A 14,393-nucleotide genomic window follows, 5' to 3' on the forward strand; every position below is an offset into this window, starting at 1 on the left:
GATAATGACTCTAGCTAAAGCCAACACTAATGGAAAACCAGTCGAAGTGATCAAGAGGGAGAAACTTGAAATGACCTCCACATGCAAAACCACTCCTATTTTGGGGGTCGTCTCATTGTTGCCCCTCTAGTGCACCTGTTGTTAATTCCATCAACACCAATGCAGCTGAAACTGATTAACAACCCCCTCTGCTACTTAACTGACCAGATAATTATCAAAAAAGTGCAATTGAATTCATGCCATACCCTGATGAAAAAGTGTTCCTTTAATTTTTTTGAGCAGTGTAGTACATACTTGTATCTGTTTTTAAATACATCATTTTAAATAATTATTTAATAATTAAATAATTTATATAAATTCACACAAAGATTTTACAGAATCTTTATTGATTAGTCCACATTTTTAATATAACCACAGCTGAACACAAGATGGAGCCAAACCTATAAAGCTCACTCAGGTATTTTTCTTGTAGTAAATCATGAGGAAACTTCATACAACAGCATGAGTGTGTGCACGTGAGCTGACTGTGCATGAGTGTGTTTGAACGTACATACATGACCTGTGCAAACATGTTCTGTCGTTCCAGGAATCTAACCCCCGGCAGCAACATGTGAGAGGACAAACTATGTCGCAACTCACAAACATACACACACACTAACACACAGCAGGTACTTCCTGTGAGGACACTGTGACTGAAACTATTTAATTTAGCAATATTCAAACTTATATCTTTACACTGACAGGAAAAAGTGTCACTGATCATTAACATACACTCACAAACACACACACACACACACACAAAGTGACACAGTGTTGTACATGGCAGCACGTGTTGCAGTTACATGAACACAACTGCTCCGCTCTGCACTTGACATCAGACACTAGGCCCCCTCACACGGGCGTCCTGCTACATGCCTGAGGCAGATTCCACAGAGGTGGTGGGAGGAGCCGAGTTTCAGCCTCAGTCGGCACACAGGAGACTAAAGGTCAAAGGTGAGGGGTCACACAGCAGAGTAGGACTAGAGCCAATAATTAACCCACAGTGTTTGGAACCAACTCACTTCCCTCCAACTCTGATTCCCTAACACTGCACTAATATATGATGAAACAGCAATCTGATATTCAGATGATAAACAGAAATGAATCAGAAACACGTTTTATTAATTGGTGCAGTTCCAGCCTGTTGAGGGTCAGAGGTCAGAGGTCAGAGGTCACAACCCCTTCAGCTGGAGAAGGTGAGAGTTTAACTTCTGTGAGCCGACGAACCATAAAAACTAATTGTACGACAAAATATCAACTCCTCAGGTTTAAATCTGTTCGACTGTCAATCAGCTGTGAGTGATATATAAACACTGATGATAATAAACACTGATGATATATTAACACGACATGAAAATCTCCTTCTCTACTATATCTTTAATATTTGAAGCTCCTTCATTTGTACGTGTTGAAGTGTTGAACCTGCAGCGTAACAGCGCCACCGTGTGGTGTAATACCAGCAGCCCCCACACGGTTAGAGATGCATGAGGAAAACAGGTACCTCACATAGACTGTATGGTTCCTCATCAGGTTCCTCATCAGGTTCCTCATCAGGTTCTTCACATGTTCATGTTTATCCTGTGAGAACCTATCGGACCAGACACGTTTTATTAATAATGTCACACTCATAGAGGAAACACATCTCATTTTAGATTTGTCCCCAGTGAACACAACCTACTGCACAAAGACACACACACACACACACACACACACACACACACACACACACACACACACACACACACACACACACACACACACACACGTACACACACTCAAACACACACAGACACACACCATTAGATAATCTGAGCTACATCGACCTGATGGCATCAAGAGATTAAGATTAGAAGGGATAAAGATTTGGGAGTCATACATCACAATGTGAACCTTAATCACAGATTCTGTTGGGGGAACATTATGAATCTGAACCGGTGCTTCGTGTTGTGCTCTCACTTTTCATCCATTATGGGTTTTCAGGATATTTTTGAGAACCAGAGATTTAAGCACATCAAAGCAAAATCCCTCCAGAAAAAAAATTATATATTCCCATTCGTATTAGTGGAAAGCCTGAAACTCTTAACTTTGAAAAATAAAATATACATAAAACACACAAGAACAATATCTAGTGTACATCTACAGTAATTTAATTGAGCTTCAGATTTCATATCTATCTATCTATCTATCTATCTATCTATCTATCTATCTATCTATCTATCTATCTATCTATCTATCTATCTATCTATCTATCTATCTATCTATCTATCTATCTATCTATCTATCTATCTATCTATCTATCTATCTATCTATCTATCTATCTATCTATCTATCTATCTATCTATCTATCTATCTATCTATCTATCTATCTATCTATCTATCTATCTATCTATCTATCTATCTATCTATCTATCTATCTGTCTATCTATCTTGAAATATTAATTTGACAACATTGACAAAACTGACAATTTTGGTAGAAAAGAAGTTAAATATTTTTTATGAACAAACAAACAAAGACTAAACTTTGTTTGATGAAGCTTGACTTAATCCTAAATTAAGTAAACTACAAAATATAAAGTATAATTTATCATCTTTTAGCCTACAAGATATTCAAAGTGATTAATCCAGCTGTGCTTCAGAGATCATGTGTTAAAATCACTATTTAACATCTCGAACACATTTAGTAAATTCTGTTTGATAACATTTTTTATTGATATTTTATATTTGATGGTTTTCTCTTGTTTTAATGTTTAGGGGTTTGTAGGTTTTTGTTATTTTGACAGAGCAGTTTGGTAAATGATGTTCTGCACGTTGCTCGTCCTGAAACATAAACATGCTCCTCAGTAATTTAAACATTGATCCTTATGCTGCTGCCTCCCTGCATGTTTTTAATAAATTGTGTTCATTCAGGTTGTTGGTGATTCTTTGGTCCATGTGGTGTTTGCTGGTTATCTCCAAGTGCTGCTGCAGCCAATCACATCCCGAGGAGCTCTGCTGTAGTAAAAGCAGGGGGTGGGGGCAGAGAGGGAGAGGTGGGGATGCGGGACCCGGATGCTGATGCTGCCCGATGAAGAAGAGGAAAGAAAGGGAAACGCTACGGGTCACTTTATGACAGCCTGAAAAACATCACATCCGAGAGATTTGTCCAGATTTTTCTTCTTCTGGATTGTGCTGAGCGGCGGACTGAGTGGGGGGGGGGATGCGCACAGAGGAGGAGAGGAAGCGAGAGGGAGGACCGGGAGGAGGAGAGGAGGAGGAGGAGAGGCGGCTTCCACCAGCTGAGGATGCTTGTTGTTTCTAGGATTTAATCACCGGGCCTGAGCTCATCCTCCTCCGGCACCTCGCCCTCCTGCAGGCCCCGGGCAGCCTGGAGCATCCTTGCCTTGGTGGTGCTGGGTGCTTTTTTTTTTTTCTTCCTGTATTTCCTGATGCAGGGTCCGGGAGGGGGGGGAGCCGAAGTGTGCACCGGATATTGGAAAACCCATTCTGCTAGCTGATGCTGTTACGATAATAGATTCTTATCCGGACGCGTCTGCACGCAGAGGAGCATCCTGAGCAAAACCAGTACCGGACTAGGAATGTGTGAACTGGGACTGGGAGGAACATGAAAAGCTCTTTTGGACGGTAGCAGCAGCAGCAGGGGGATGAGGAGGAGGGGTGGGGGGGTCCCTGATATCGATCACTCCATGGATTCAATCAGAGCTTTCTGACTTGGGATATTTGAGACTCTGCTCTTACAGAAATCAATTTGTGGCGAATGTAGCCTTCCTGTCCAGGTCTGAGTGAGGAGCTGCTTCTCACAGAACCAGCTTTAAACTCCTCTCTCCCACAGCTGGGGTGGAGGAGAGCACTGTGGACAAACCTCACACACCCCTTCTCCTTCTCCTTCTCCTTCTCCTTCTCCTTCTCCTTCTCCTTCTCCTTCTCCTTCTCCTTCTCCTTCTCCTCATCCTTCTCCTCATCCTTCTCCGCTCAGAAACGAGGCTGCTGCAGTGAGTCACACCAGCCGATCCTGGGAAATGCTTTATTCTAGGCCTGGTAATAAAAGAGTGGAGCCCGGACCTGACCGCATGACGAGCCGGTGCATGGGAGTTTCCTGCAGGGCCCGGTTCTAGATAACGACCACGCCAGTCCTCCTCTCTTCTCCTCTCCTCTCCATGTGCGGAACGGGATCACGCACGGAGCAGGACCGAGCCCTATCTTGATCCGCCTCGCATCGGGAGAGAGAGAGAATTTCAGGATGAGCAGCAAGGAGTTGTCGGTGGGCCTGTCCAGCCAGTACGTGGGGCCCTACCGGCTGGAGAAGACCCTCGGGAAGGGCCAGACAGGTAGGGACCACCCAGTCGCATCAGCTGATTCCAGGGTGTTCACACCCTTATTCAGAGTCACTTTACAATCCCCATTATACCCTGATCTCATGGTTTAATCCTCATTGTGTGTCCTCTTATCTTCAGTGGTTTTATTCTGAAAGAGCCTCCTTAATTCCATAATCACGTATTTTAATATTCAGGGAGGGAAAGACGTCCCAGCAGGCCTCTGAATAAATATCCCAGTATATGATGAGATTGGTCAGTGTTTGTGACAATGTCAGTAAAGCCTCCTGAATTATGTATGACATCCCCTCCTTCCAGTTCTCACACTGCATGATGATCCTGATCCATGTGCCTCCTCTCTCTCTCTCTCTCTCTCTCTCTCTCTCTCTCTCTCTCTCTCTCTCTCTCTCTCTCTCTCTCTCTCTCTCTCTCTCTCTCTCTCTCTCTCCCTCTCTCTCTCTGTCTCCCTCTGCCTCTGCAGGACTGGTGAAGTTGGGCGTCCACTGTATCACGGGACAGAAAGTGGCCATAAAGATTGTGAACAGGGAGAAACTCTCTGAATCGGTTCTCATGAAGGTACAGAATCTACAGGACTCACTTGTCCCAGATAGCGGATGTGGGCCACTGTTCAATGATGCGGCTCTTCTGGCCTTCTTGTGTGAAATCGTAATCGTGGCCCAGATATCCCAGAACACACTAGGGCCACCTTCTGCTTATTGGTTTACATGTGGTGGTTCTATGGCTTATACCTGTGGCCCAGATCTGGCAAACAGGGGCGGACCAACCAAGTGGCGTCATCCCACGTGGGCGGGACAGAAGCCAGTGCGACAATGTGGGTCAAATCTTGACCAAAGCAATTCTGCCATGTGGGGTCTGTCTCCAGTCTGTGAGCCGTCTCTGCTGCCGGGCCGGTAATCACGTTCTCTGCAAAGCTCGACTACGCTCGAACCCTCAACCTACAGAGAGGGAGCTTTCATTTGAGTCAGACAGGAACCCGGAGTCGGCGTGTTGTAGCTCTGAGCGGCCGAGTGTGTGGGCACTGCCTCTGTGCAGCGAACAATAGAGATGATTTCAGTCAGCTCCTCATTACGTCCTGTGATGAAAGCTGCTGCAGCTGAAACCCGCTGGAAGCTGTTTGTGTTTCTAGTGTCTCTGATCACTTGAAGCAACGTGCAGGTCAAACTTCAGACAAAGAGAAGGGCAGCATGTGTTTTGGTTCTTATCTCTGTATCGTCACTCTCATTTTGACGAGTTCTTTCAAAACCTGCACGTGTAGAAGTAGAAACTTTAGAGATCAGGCGTCTGGTACATGAATTACAACCTGCATACGTTACACTGCTGTATACTAGCGTTAGCTGCGAAATACATCTAACGGACGAAACTTTATTTGCTTTTTTATCTCATAATCCTAAATGTGGCTTTGAGTTTTTGTCTTCCTGCTGCTTATTGGTGCTGAAACCTCGCACCACAGATATGTTAGCATAGCTTTAATAATTCAAACACATAATGTCATAACTTTAATCATGTGTCAGTTTATTTCTTGGGCCATGCACTTCAAGGCAGCACATGAACCCGGAAACTCATCACAAAGCTCAACAGTGAAAATCCCATTCGTTTTCTGATTATCAGCCGTAATATTTTTACCATCCTAGGTAGACTCACCGCAAGATATCAGAGTGTGAACCCATGTGATCTTCTCATGTTGAAGCCGCAAATTCTGAATGATATCAACTGCATTTTAAAGAAGATGGGTTTTATTTGCAATGTCAAGAAGAAGGACTACAATTCCCACAATCCTCAGGTTTAATAGCAACGTCTCTGATTGGTGGAGCTCGCTGTGACCGTGGAAATGACTCATGTCAGCTACGACCAGATGTTTCAGTGTTACATCACGTTTACAACAGAACAAACATGATTTCTCTTTCTAAGTTACTGTGGTTTTTAAAGTCGAGAAAAAATCACCAGGTTTAAATTCAAGGTTTAACTAAAAAGAAAGTAAAGCACTTTGTAAGAGGAACTGCTGAGTTAGTGATATTTCTGTGTGTTCTTCTATAACAGCGTCACATTAACATTCACTGTTTATATAAAGTTCAACTTTAACTTCATCTCTGACCTCACTGATACTAATACTGGCTTATTTACACCTTTAAAGAATTCACAGTTTCCTTCTGCTCCATATTTCTCTTGATGCTAACTCATCTTATTTACCTTCCAGCTGCGACTCACGTTTCCTTTTCCAGCTTCTCTAACCTCCCGTCTCTTCACCGCTCCCTCCCTCCTCTGTCTGTCCAGGTGGAGAGAGAAATAGCTATTCTTAAACTAATAGAGCATCCTCACGTTCTGAAGCTGCACGATGTCTATGAGAATAACAAATACCTGTGAGTATCTCTTTATCTCGCCCGGCTCTCCGCTGACTTGTTCCCTTTCTGCCTCTGGATCTCTGCCAGAGTGAAACAACCTTGAATCTTAAAGACAAATGAGAGATGAAAAAAAACCACGAGACATCAGAGATATACGAGGCTGTGAGAGTGTGTATGAGTGTGTATGAGTGTGTATGAGTGTGTATGAGTGTGTGTTTGTGTGTGTATGAGTGTGTATGTACAGCAGAGGCACAGCAGTGACTTATGAGTATGAACACAGAAGGTTTCTCCTCTTCCTCACCTCTCTGACCTCTGCTCCTCCTCTTCAGGTACCTGGTGCTGGAACATGTGTCCGGAGGAGAGTTATTCGACTACCTGGTGAAGAAGGGACGGTTGACGCCCAAGGAGGCCAGAAAGTTCTTCAGACAAATCATCTCCGCCCTCGACTTCTGCCATAACCACTCCATATGGTCTGTAACCTAGCTTTACCCATTCTGTCTTATTCTGTACTTAAATACCTGTATTTTAATCATCAGTTAATATTCTTAATCAGCCATGAGGACATAACTATTATATTATCTGATCCCATGTATCACATGGATAGACCTGTTCATATTGAGCAAAGAGTTGAGTCAGTGACAGCAACGTTTTCAAATCTTTGTTTTAAGTCCAAGTACCTGTGCATCAGTCAAGAGTTAGAAGGTGCTTTACAAAATAAAGTGCAAAGTCAGCGAATGATAGAAAAGCCAGATAACATCAAATAAAAATAAAATCATGTAGTTTTTACCTCCTTTTTAAACTTTCTAAACGTGAGGGAAAGAAGAAAAACACAAAGATGTTAAAGATGTTTTACCTCTTTTCATTTAATATTATTGTTCAAGTAACAACAACTAACAGATTTCTGATATGAGACAATTCTTCACTTTGATTTCACACTGGATTCTATTCTGTAAGATACTCATACATATATTTAACCATAAGTACTAAAAAGTGTTGGTGGGTGGCTCAGGAGGTAGAGTGGGTCGTCCAATAGAGGGTCGGTGGTTCGACCCCTGGCTCCTGTATACTGTAGCAAGACACTGTGGGTGAATGGAAAAACCGTAGAGTAAAGACAAGAAATACAAATAATATAGCATTTAAAAATGGAAATATGTTTAAGTAACTGTACAATGTGTGTGTGTGTGTGTGTGTGTGTGTGTGTGTGTGTGTGTGTGTGTGTGTGTGTGTGTGTGTGTGTGTGTGTGCAGCCACAGAGACCTGAAGCCAGAGAATCTTCTCCTGGATGAGAAGAACAACATCAGGATCGCAGACTTCGGCATGGCGTCGCTACAAGTCGGGGACAGTCTGCTGGAAACCAGCTGCGGGTCAGTACTGGGATCAGTGGGGGGGAACAGGAAGCACGTCTTCTTCACGTAGTCGATGGATTTGTTTATCAGAGGCTTTTTGAAACAGGGATTTATCAGATAAAGCGTGTTGCTCACATCTGGAAACGTAAATGTGTCTTTTGTGTGTGAATGTTGGTGAAGTTGTGTAATCATTTCCTTCTTTTCCTCCTAAAAGGTCCCCACATTACGCCTGTCCAGAGGTCATACGGGTAAGTTACGTCCCTCTCTGAGTGTGTGTGTGTGTGTGTGTGTGTGTGTGTGTGTTTCTAACCCTACCCTCCTGTGTTCATGTCTTCAGGGGGAGAAGTACGACGGTCGCAGGGCCGATGTTTGGAGCTGTGGAGTCATCCTCTTTGCTCTTCTTGTGGTAAGCACTTTAGATCATCTTCATCTTCCAGCTTCTGTAAATTCTGAATTCCAGATTCTTTCCTCTGATTTCTCATAATCCACCTCATGTACGACACTGAACTTTTCACATGGTCCGTCTCCTCCCGATCTTTCCCAGGGTGCTTTGCCCTTTGACCACGACAACCTGCGGCAGCTTCTGGAGAAGGTGAAGAGCGGCGTGTTCCACATGCCCCACTTCATACCTCCGGACTGCCAGGCGCTACTCAAGGGAATGATAGAAGTCAACCCGGACAAGAGACTCACGGTGAGAGAGTTCAAAAACGTCCTCAATAAAAGTTAATAACAGTTAGTTTGATATGATGGTGTATTTATATATGTGATATATTTAATATTCAAAAGGTTACGATTATCAAGCCAAAGCTTAATAATAGAATCAAGGAGAGATTGTCAAAGCAGATGAAATGAAACATTTGAACGAGGACAAATACACGACAGCGGACGGAGGAGAACAGAGTGCACGGAGGAGTTTGTGGAGGGGAAGTGGACTCAGCCGTTAGTCCTGAGGTTTTATCTGTGTCCTCGGAGGTGGAGGTATCTTCATGTATGTGTAATGTGACCAGATGAATGAAGCAGCCTCATCAGGAGCTGAAAGGAGGAACGCACTCGCTGAGGGTGAAGGAGAGGACCTCTCTTCCTTTTCAGCTAAATGCCAACTTTCCATGGCGACAGCGAGGCCTGAAAAGAGACCGGCAGTTCATAGAGAGACAGTGTGTGTGTGTGTGTGTGTGTGGGGGGGTGAATAGATGACAAAGGACGACTGGAAGAAATTCCACAGCTCATAAAGGGAAGCTGGGCTGAAGCCGGCGTGCAGGGTAGAGAGCGGCTCGTGGTCGCGAGGCAGAGAGACGGATGTGATGATGTGGAGCCGTGAAATAACCAGCGAGAGAAACCTCTGGTCACTTAGTCGCTGAGCTAAAAAGCAGATTTAATCAGAGCTGTTGATTAATGGAGCCTGAAACCAGGTCAGACTGTCTCTGCTCGTCTGCTCCATGGAAACCAGACCACACACTGTAAACCTGAGTTTGTACTTAACAGTAGAAACAGCAGCTGTAACGGCGAGCGGACACTTTTAGAACCGCTGGTCTTCCTGAGGTGAATCCCTCCTTCATTTTCTCCTCTGACGGTAAAAAGGGTATAATTCGTGGAACCAGGCCGAGCAACTTCAAGATAAATCATTACATAAAAACATTTGGTTCAGAGCAATAAAAACATTGGAAAACGTTCAACTGCAAATGTACAAGACTGTGAGAGTGAGGGACCAACCATCCCATAAACCATCGCAAATGTTTGCTTTCCAATTTATTATAGGTAGTAATATAAAAATATCCCTGCACAAAATACACAAAATATTTCTACAGCTTCAAAAAATTTTTACACACACACACACACACACACACACACACACATACACACACGCGCGCACACACGCGCGCACACACACACACACACACAAACACAAAGATTATGTATGACTACAACATGATTTCACGAGCCCAAGATATTAGGGAAGCTAATATGATCCCGTAGCATAGCGCCATGCTAACAGCAGCATTGGTAACATGCTGATGTGAAGCAGTTGAATGTTAGCATGCTGCTAACACCTGCTCATTAGCAGGATGATGACACATCACATATCACATTCAAACTTTGACCTTTGACCTTTAGTCACAGCTTCACAAATGCTTTTAGTGTTTTGATTGACATGTCATTGACTTGGTTTTAAAAATGGAAGAACGTGTTTTAATATCAACCAGCTCTTTAATATTGTCTTTTATTTCTGTGGGTTACAGCTCGAAGCAATACAGAAACACGCCTGGTACCAGTAAGTTCAACTTTCAGTTTTCTCTAAAGCAAGAGTAGAAATCTTTTATCTAGTGGATATGTATTAAATATCAGATATTAACAATACACAGACTGTGATTGATTCCACAAATCAAGAAACTATTCCACATGCTTTCATCTCATCACGCATGGTTTCCTGTTGCAGCCTTTTGAAATGCCTTCATAGAAAACCTGTAGACTCTGTCCTGCAGCCTCCCTGACTCCATGCGCTGGTGTCTTCCTGTCAGGAGCGGCCGTAACGAGCCGTGTCCGGAGCAGCCGGCGCCGCGCCGCGTGTGCGTGAAGAGGATCCTGTCGCTCACGGACCTGGACCCCGACGTGCTGGAGAGCATGTACTCGCTGGGCTGCTTCAGAGACCGGGTCAAACTCACACAGGACCTTACAAGTGAGGAGTGAGTAAATCCATCAAACACCTACTCTGTTGATCCAACACCGAGAAATGAACAGGTCACACGGCTGCCTATGGTCATTAGTACAGAATTCAGAGTCTCTCGTTTATCTAATTTAAACCGTTTCAGACATGAACTCCGGAGATGTCTTCGCAAAGTCGTCCAGACTCTTTTCTAGTCTCATTATTTACACTGAGAGCTGCAGAATGTTGTTGCGATCCTGAATAGTCTCCACTGTCTCTTCTGTCTCTTCTTTCTCTGCTTCTAACCCTTGATTTGTGCGTCTCTGTCTTCAGGGAGAATCAGGAGAAGATGATCTACTACCTCCTGTTCGACAGGAAGGAGCGATACCCCAGCTGTGAGGACGAGGACCTTCCGCCCAGAAACGACCTCGGTGAGGAGAGTCGTTCTTTTCATCGTCGAACCAGAAACAGCTTACGTATAGATTGATGTAAATTAGCATTTCTGCGAACTCCAGCAGATTTTTAATAGATTTTTATACAAAAATATTGCCCAGTAAATAAACAAATAAGTAAAAAATGATTAAAGGCTTTATTAGGATTTTTTATTTCACGTGTTGACATTTTCTCCAGAAATATGTATTTTTGTGCACTTTTGAAAAGATAACATGTCTCTCCTCACAGACCCCCCCAGGAAGCGCGTGGACTCGCCCATGTTGACACGTCACGGACGCTTTCGTCCCGAGAGGAAGAGCCTGGAAGTCCTCAGTGTCACGGAACAGGGGTCTCCCACCCCACCTCGCAGGGCTTTGGACACGAGCGCACACAGCCAGAGGTTTGAACCAGCGCTGATAGAAACTGAGACACATGTAAATAATAACTTTAAGATTGTAAAGTACAGGAGAATCTTCTGACGTGTGTCTCGTTGTTGTCTCTTGGAAAGGTCTCGTTCAGTTAGCGGAGCGTCCACTGGTCTGTCCTCCAGTCCCCTCAGCAGCCCCCGGGTAAGAACGTCTCTCCTCAGATACCTGCACTGTGCACGTCTGTCCCATGTGTCCCATCCACAACATGCACGAGTCAGTTTACCAATTTGTATTCATCCACAGCTGAAAATAGTCCCATGTAGGTGGAAGCATTGACTCCTTACTTAGGTTGAGTTTGATAAAAATAACAGAGAACAGTTGTTTTCAGGAATTGATGAACTTTAACTGACGCCCGGGCCTCACAGAGAGTTTTGTTTTTCATATCGTGTTTCTGTACCTGTTTCAAAGTAAAGGCACTGGAGCTGAATCCTGAAATACTTGCAGGACTGGAAGATCTACGGCTTCATAGATTTACTTGTCTTTTATTCGAGGAAATACGGTCATCAAATCTCTGCAGCAGAAACACACTCTGTGTAAACAACAGATCTGAGATTAGTTTAGATCTGAGGCCTTCACCCTGCGATGATAAGTTAAACACAGTTTCCTGAGGAACCAGAAAAAGCAACTTCCACTGATGTCTTTGAATTCGTCTCCATGTCTCTGTCACACGTCATGTTCATCTCACCTCATGGACACATCTCGCTGCCTCTGTCTCACATGCTGATACGGACATCACTGAATCCATCTTGTGTTCGAGGCTTGTTGAACAACTGTGTCCATGACTCATAATTCATGACCATTACTCTCTGTCCATCCCTCCTCCCCGCTTCTCCCCATATCTCTCTGTCTGTCCATCAGAGTCCGGTCTTCACTTTCAGCCAATCAGAAGTCACCTCCACTTCCGCTCCCAACTCCAAAGACCCCAAACCAGGAAGTGCGGCCACCAGCGCCCGGCCCACCCGCCCGCCGCCGGACACTAAAACCATGACCCTGCCCTCAAAGGGCCCGACTGAACGGACCCAGCTTCACTCCATGAAGTCCCTCCCTCTTCAGACTCCACGCTCCCCCTCCCCCTCTCCGTCCCCCCTCCTGTCCCCCATCCCACGCTTCTTCAACTTCCCCTCGCCATCTGTCTTCAAGTCCAAGAACTCCCAGTCGTCCTCTAACCCCTGTGCCACCCCTCCCCCTGTTTCACAGGTCACGCCTCAGGGCTCGCCACTGCCCACCCCGCTGGGCACGCCCGTGCACCAAATCCAACACCCTTCCTCCACCACCCCTCCCTCCTCCTCCTCCTCGTCTTCTTCTTCCAGAGCCGACGGAGGCGGCGGGGGGGCCTCGCTGTCGCTGACCCCGCCCTCCAGTCCGGGCGGCAGCGGCGGGATGGCCGCCTCGAGCTCCGCCCACTGGAGAACGAGGCTCAACTCGTTCAAGAACAACCTGCTGGGCTCGCCGCGCTTCCATCGGCGCAAGATGCAAGGTGAACCAGATCAGTGACATCACTTCCTTTAAAAGAAGCGGTTTATATGCAAATATAGGTTCTTGTTTTATTCTGTATTTAAATGCAGTATAGAATAAACAGTCAAATAAATAAAAGAATCAGATTTTCTTTTATTTATTTGACTATTTATTCTACACTGCATTTTAATCCAGGATAAAACAAGAACCTGTATTTGCATATTTGTGACTGCTCGGATAATTTCCTGTCATTAAAACTCACTTCCTCTGTTCTCCCTCTTTCTCTCTGTTGGTTTAGTCCCTACATCCGAGGACATGTCCAGTTTGACTCCAGAGTCCAGTCCAGAGTGAGTTCACACGTCTCCTTTGATAGTTCCGTGTTTTCTGTCCAAGTGCAAAACATCAACGCAACAGTTTTGTGCGAAGCGACAACAGATGTTGACAGTGAAACGATGATGAAATGTGATGCTTGTATATTTGAGGTGTTACTGTGCAGGTGCTCAAAGCTCGTTTCCCTCTCAACATCCGTTGTCGCTTCACGTTCATTGTGGTTGTGTTTCTGTTGTGTTGCTTTGTTCTGGCGACAGCACAGGTCCTACACACGCCTCTGGCATGTTAGTGGATGGGTCTTTTCAGTGAGTTGTGTTGTCAGAGCCGTGGGCTTCAGTGATTTATCTGTGTGATATGTGAAATCCAATCATACCAAGTGGTGATTTACTTTATCTTGTAATGTTTGAGATGAATGGAGCGTTAGTTCCCTTCAGCAGAATCACATGTGACACTCTGGTTTATCTGCAGACTGGCCAAGAGGTCGTGGTTCGGTAACTTCATCAGCCTGGAGAAGGAGGAGCAGATCTTTGTGATGATCAGAGACAAGCCGCTCAGCTCCATCAAGGCTGACATCGTCCACGCCTTCCTCTCGGTGAGTCCCGCCCACGACCGGCGTGACTTCATCTTCCATTTATGACTTTAACGGCTTGAGCGTTTATCTTTTTATGTGAACGTCTTCCTCTCCGCTCCAGATCCCGTCCCTCAGCCACAGCGTGGTGTCTCAGAACAGTTTCCGGGCAGAATACAAGTCCTCGGGCGGCCCTCTGTCTTCCAGAAGCCTGTCAAGTTCCAAGTATTGCTTCATTTTTCTTCTCAGCCTCAACCTTTAGGAGGAGTAATCAGAAATTTGAAGTGAAAATGCTTTTCGTTGGTTGTGACTCTTCTGTAGGTGGACATTGCTTTCTCAGAAGGAGAGAGGGAGCGAGAGAAGGAACGAGCAGAGAAGGAAGGAAGGAGACAGATGGGAATCTACAGCGTCACCTTCACGCTAATTAACAGGTACAAGGACTTTTATTCAAGAAGGAAATGGAGACACAAAGCTGGAGGTGTAG

General features: G+C 44.9%; 1 protein-coding gene across 1 annotated transcript in view; it reads left to right on the plus strand.

Moving 5' to 3' along the window:
* The first annotated feature begins 4,276 nt into the window (after window positions 1-4,276).
* The window catches only part of brsk1b (BR serine/threonine kinase 1b), an 11,678-nt gene continuing 1,561 nt past the window's right edge, over window positions 4,277-14,393 (plus strand). Inside the window, 19 exon segments of the mRNA XM_061090373.1 lie at window positions 4,277-4,364; window positions 4,831-4,925; window positions 6,642-6,727; window positions 7,039-7,179; window positions 7,957-8,073; window positions 8,270-8,303; window positions 8,393-8,461; window positions 8,600-8,746; window positions 10,293-10,324; window positions 10,572-10,736; window positions 11,030-11,127; window positions 11,378-11,528; window positions 11,637-11,697; window positions 12,415-13,033; window positions 13,310-13,358; window positions 13,810-13,933; window positions 14,034-14,103; window positions 14,106-14,134; window positions 14,231-14,336. Coding sequence (XP_060946356.1) covers window positions 4,277-4,364; window positions 4,831-4,925; window positions 6,642-6,727; window positions 7,039-7,179; window positions 7,957-8,073; window positions 8,270-8,303; window positions 8,393-8,461; window positions 8,600-8,746; window positions 10,293-10,324; window positions 10,572-10,736; window positions 11,030-11,127; window positions 11,378-11,528; window positions 11,637-11,697; window positions 12,415-13,033; window positions 13,310-13,358; window positions 13,810-13,933; window positions 14,034-14,103; window positions 14,106-14,134; window positions 14,231-14,336 — 2,281 coding nt within the window.

Source organism: Limanda limanda, chromosome 17, assembly GCF_963576545.1.
Source record: "Limanda limanda chromosome 17, fLimLim1.1, whole genome shotgun sequence".
NCBI lineage: Eukaryota > Metazoa > Chordata > Actinopteri > Pleuronectiformes > Pleuronectidae > Limanda > Limanda limanda.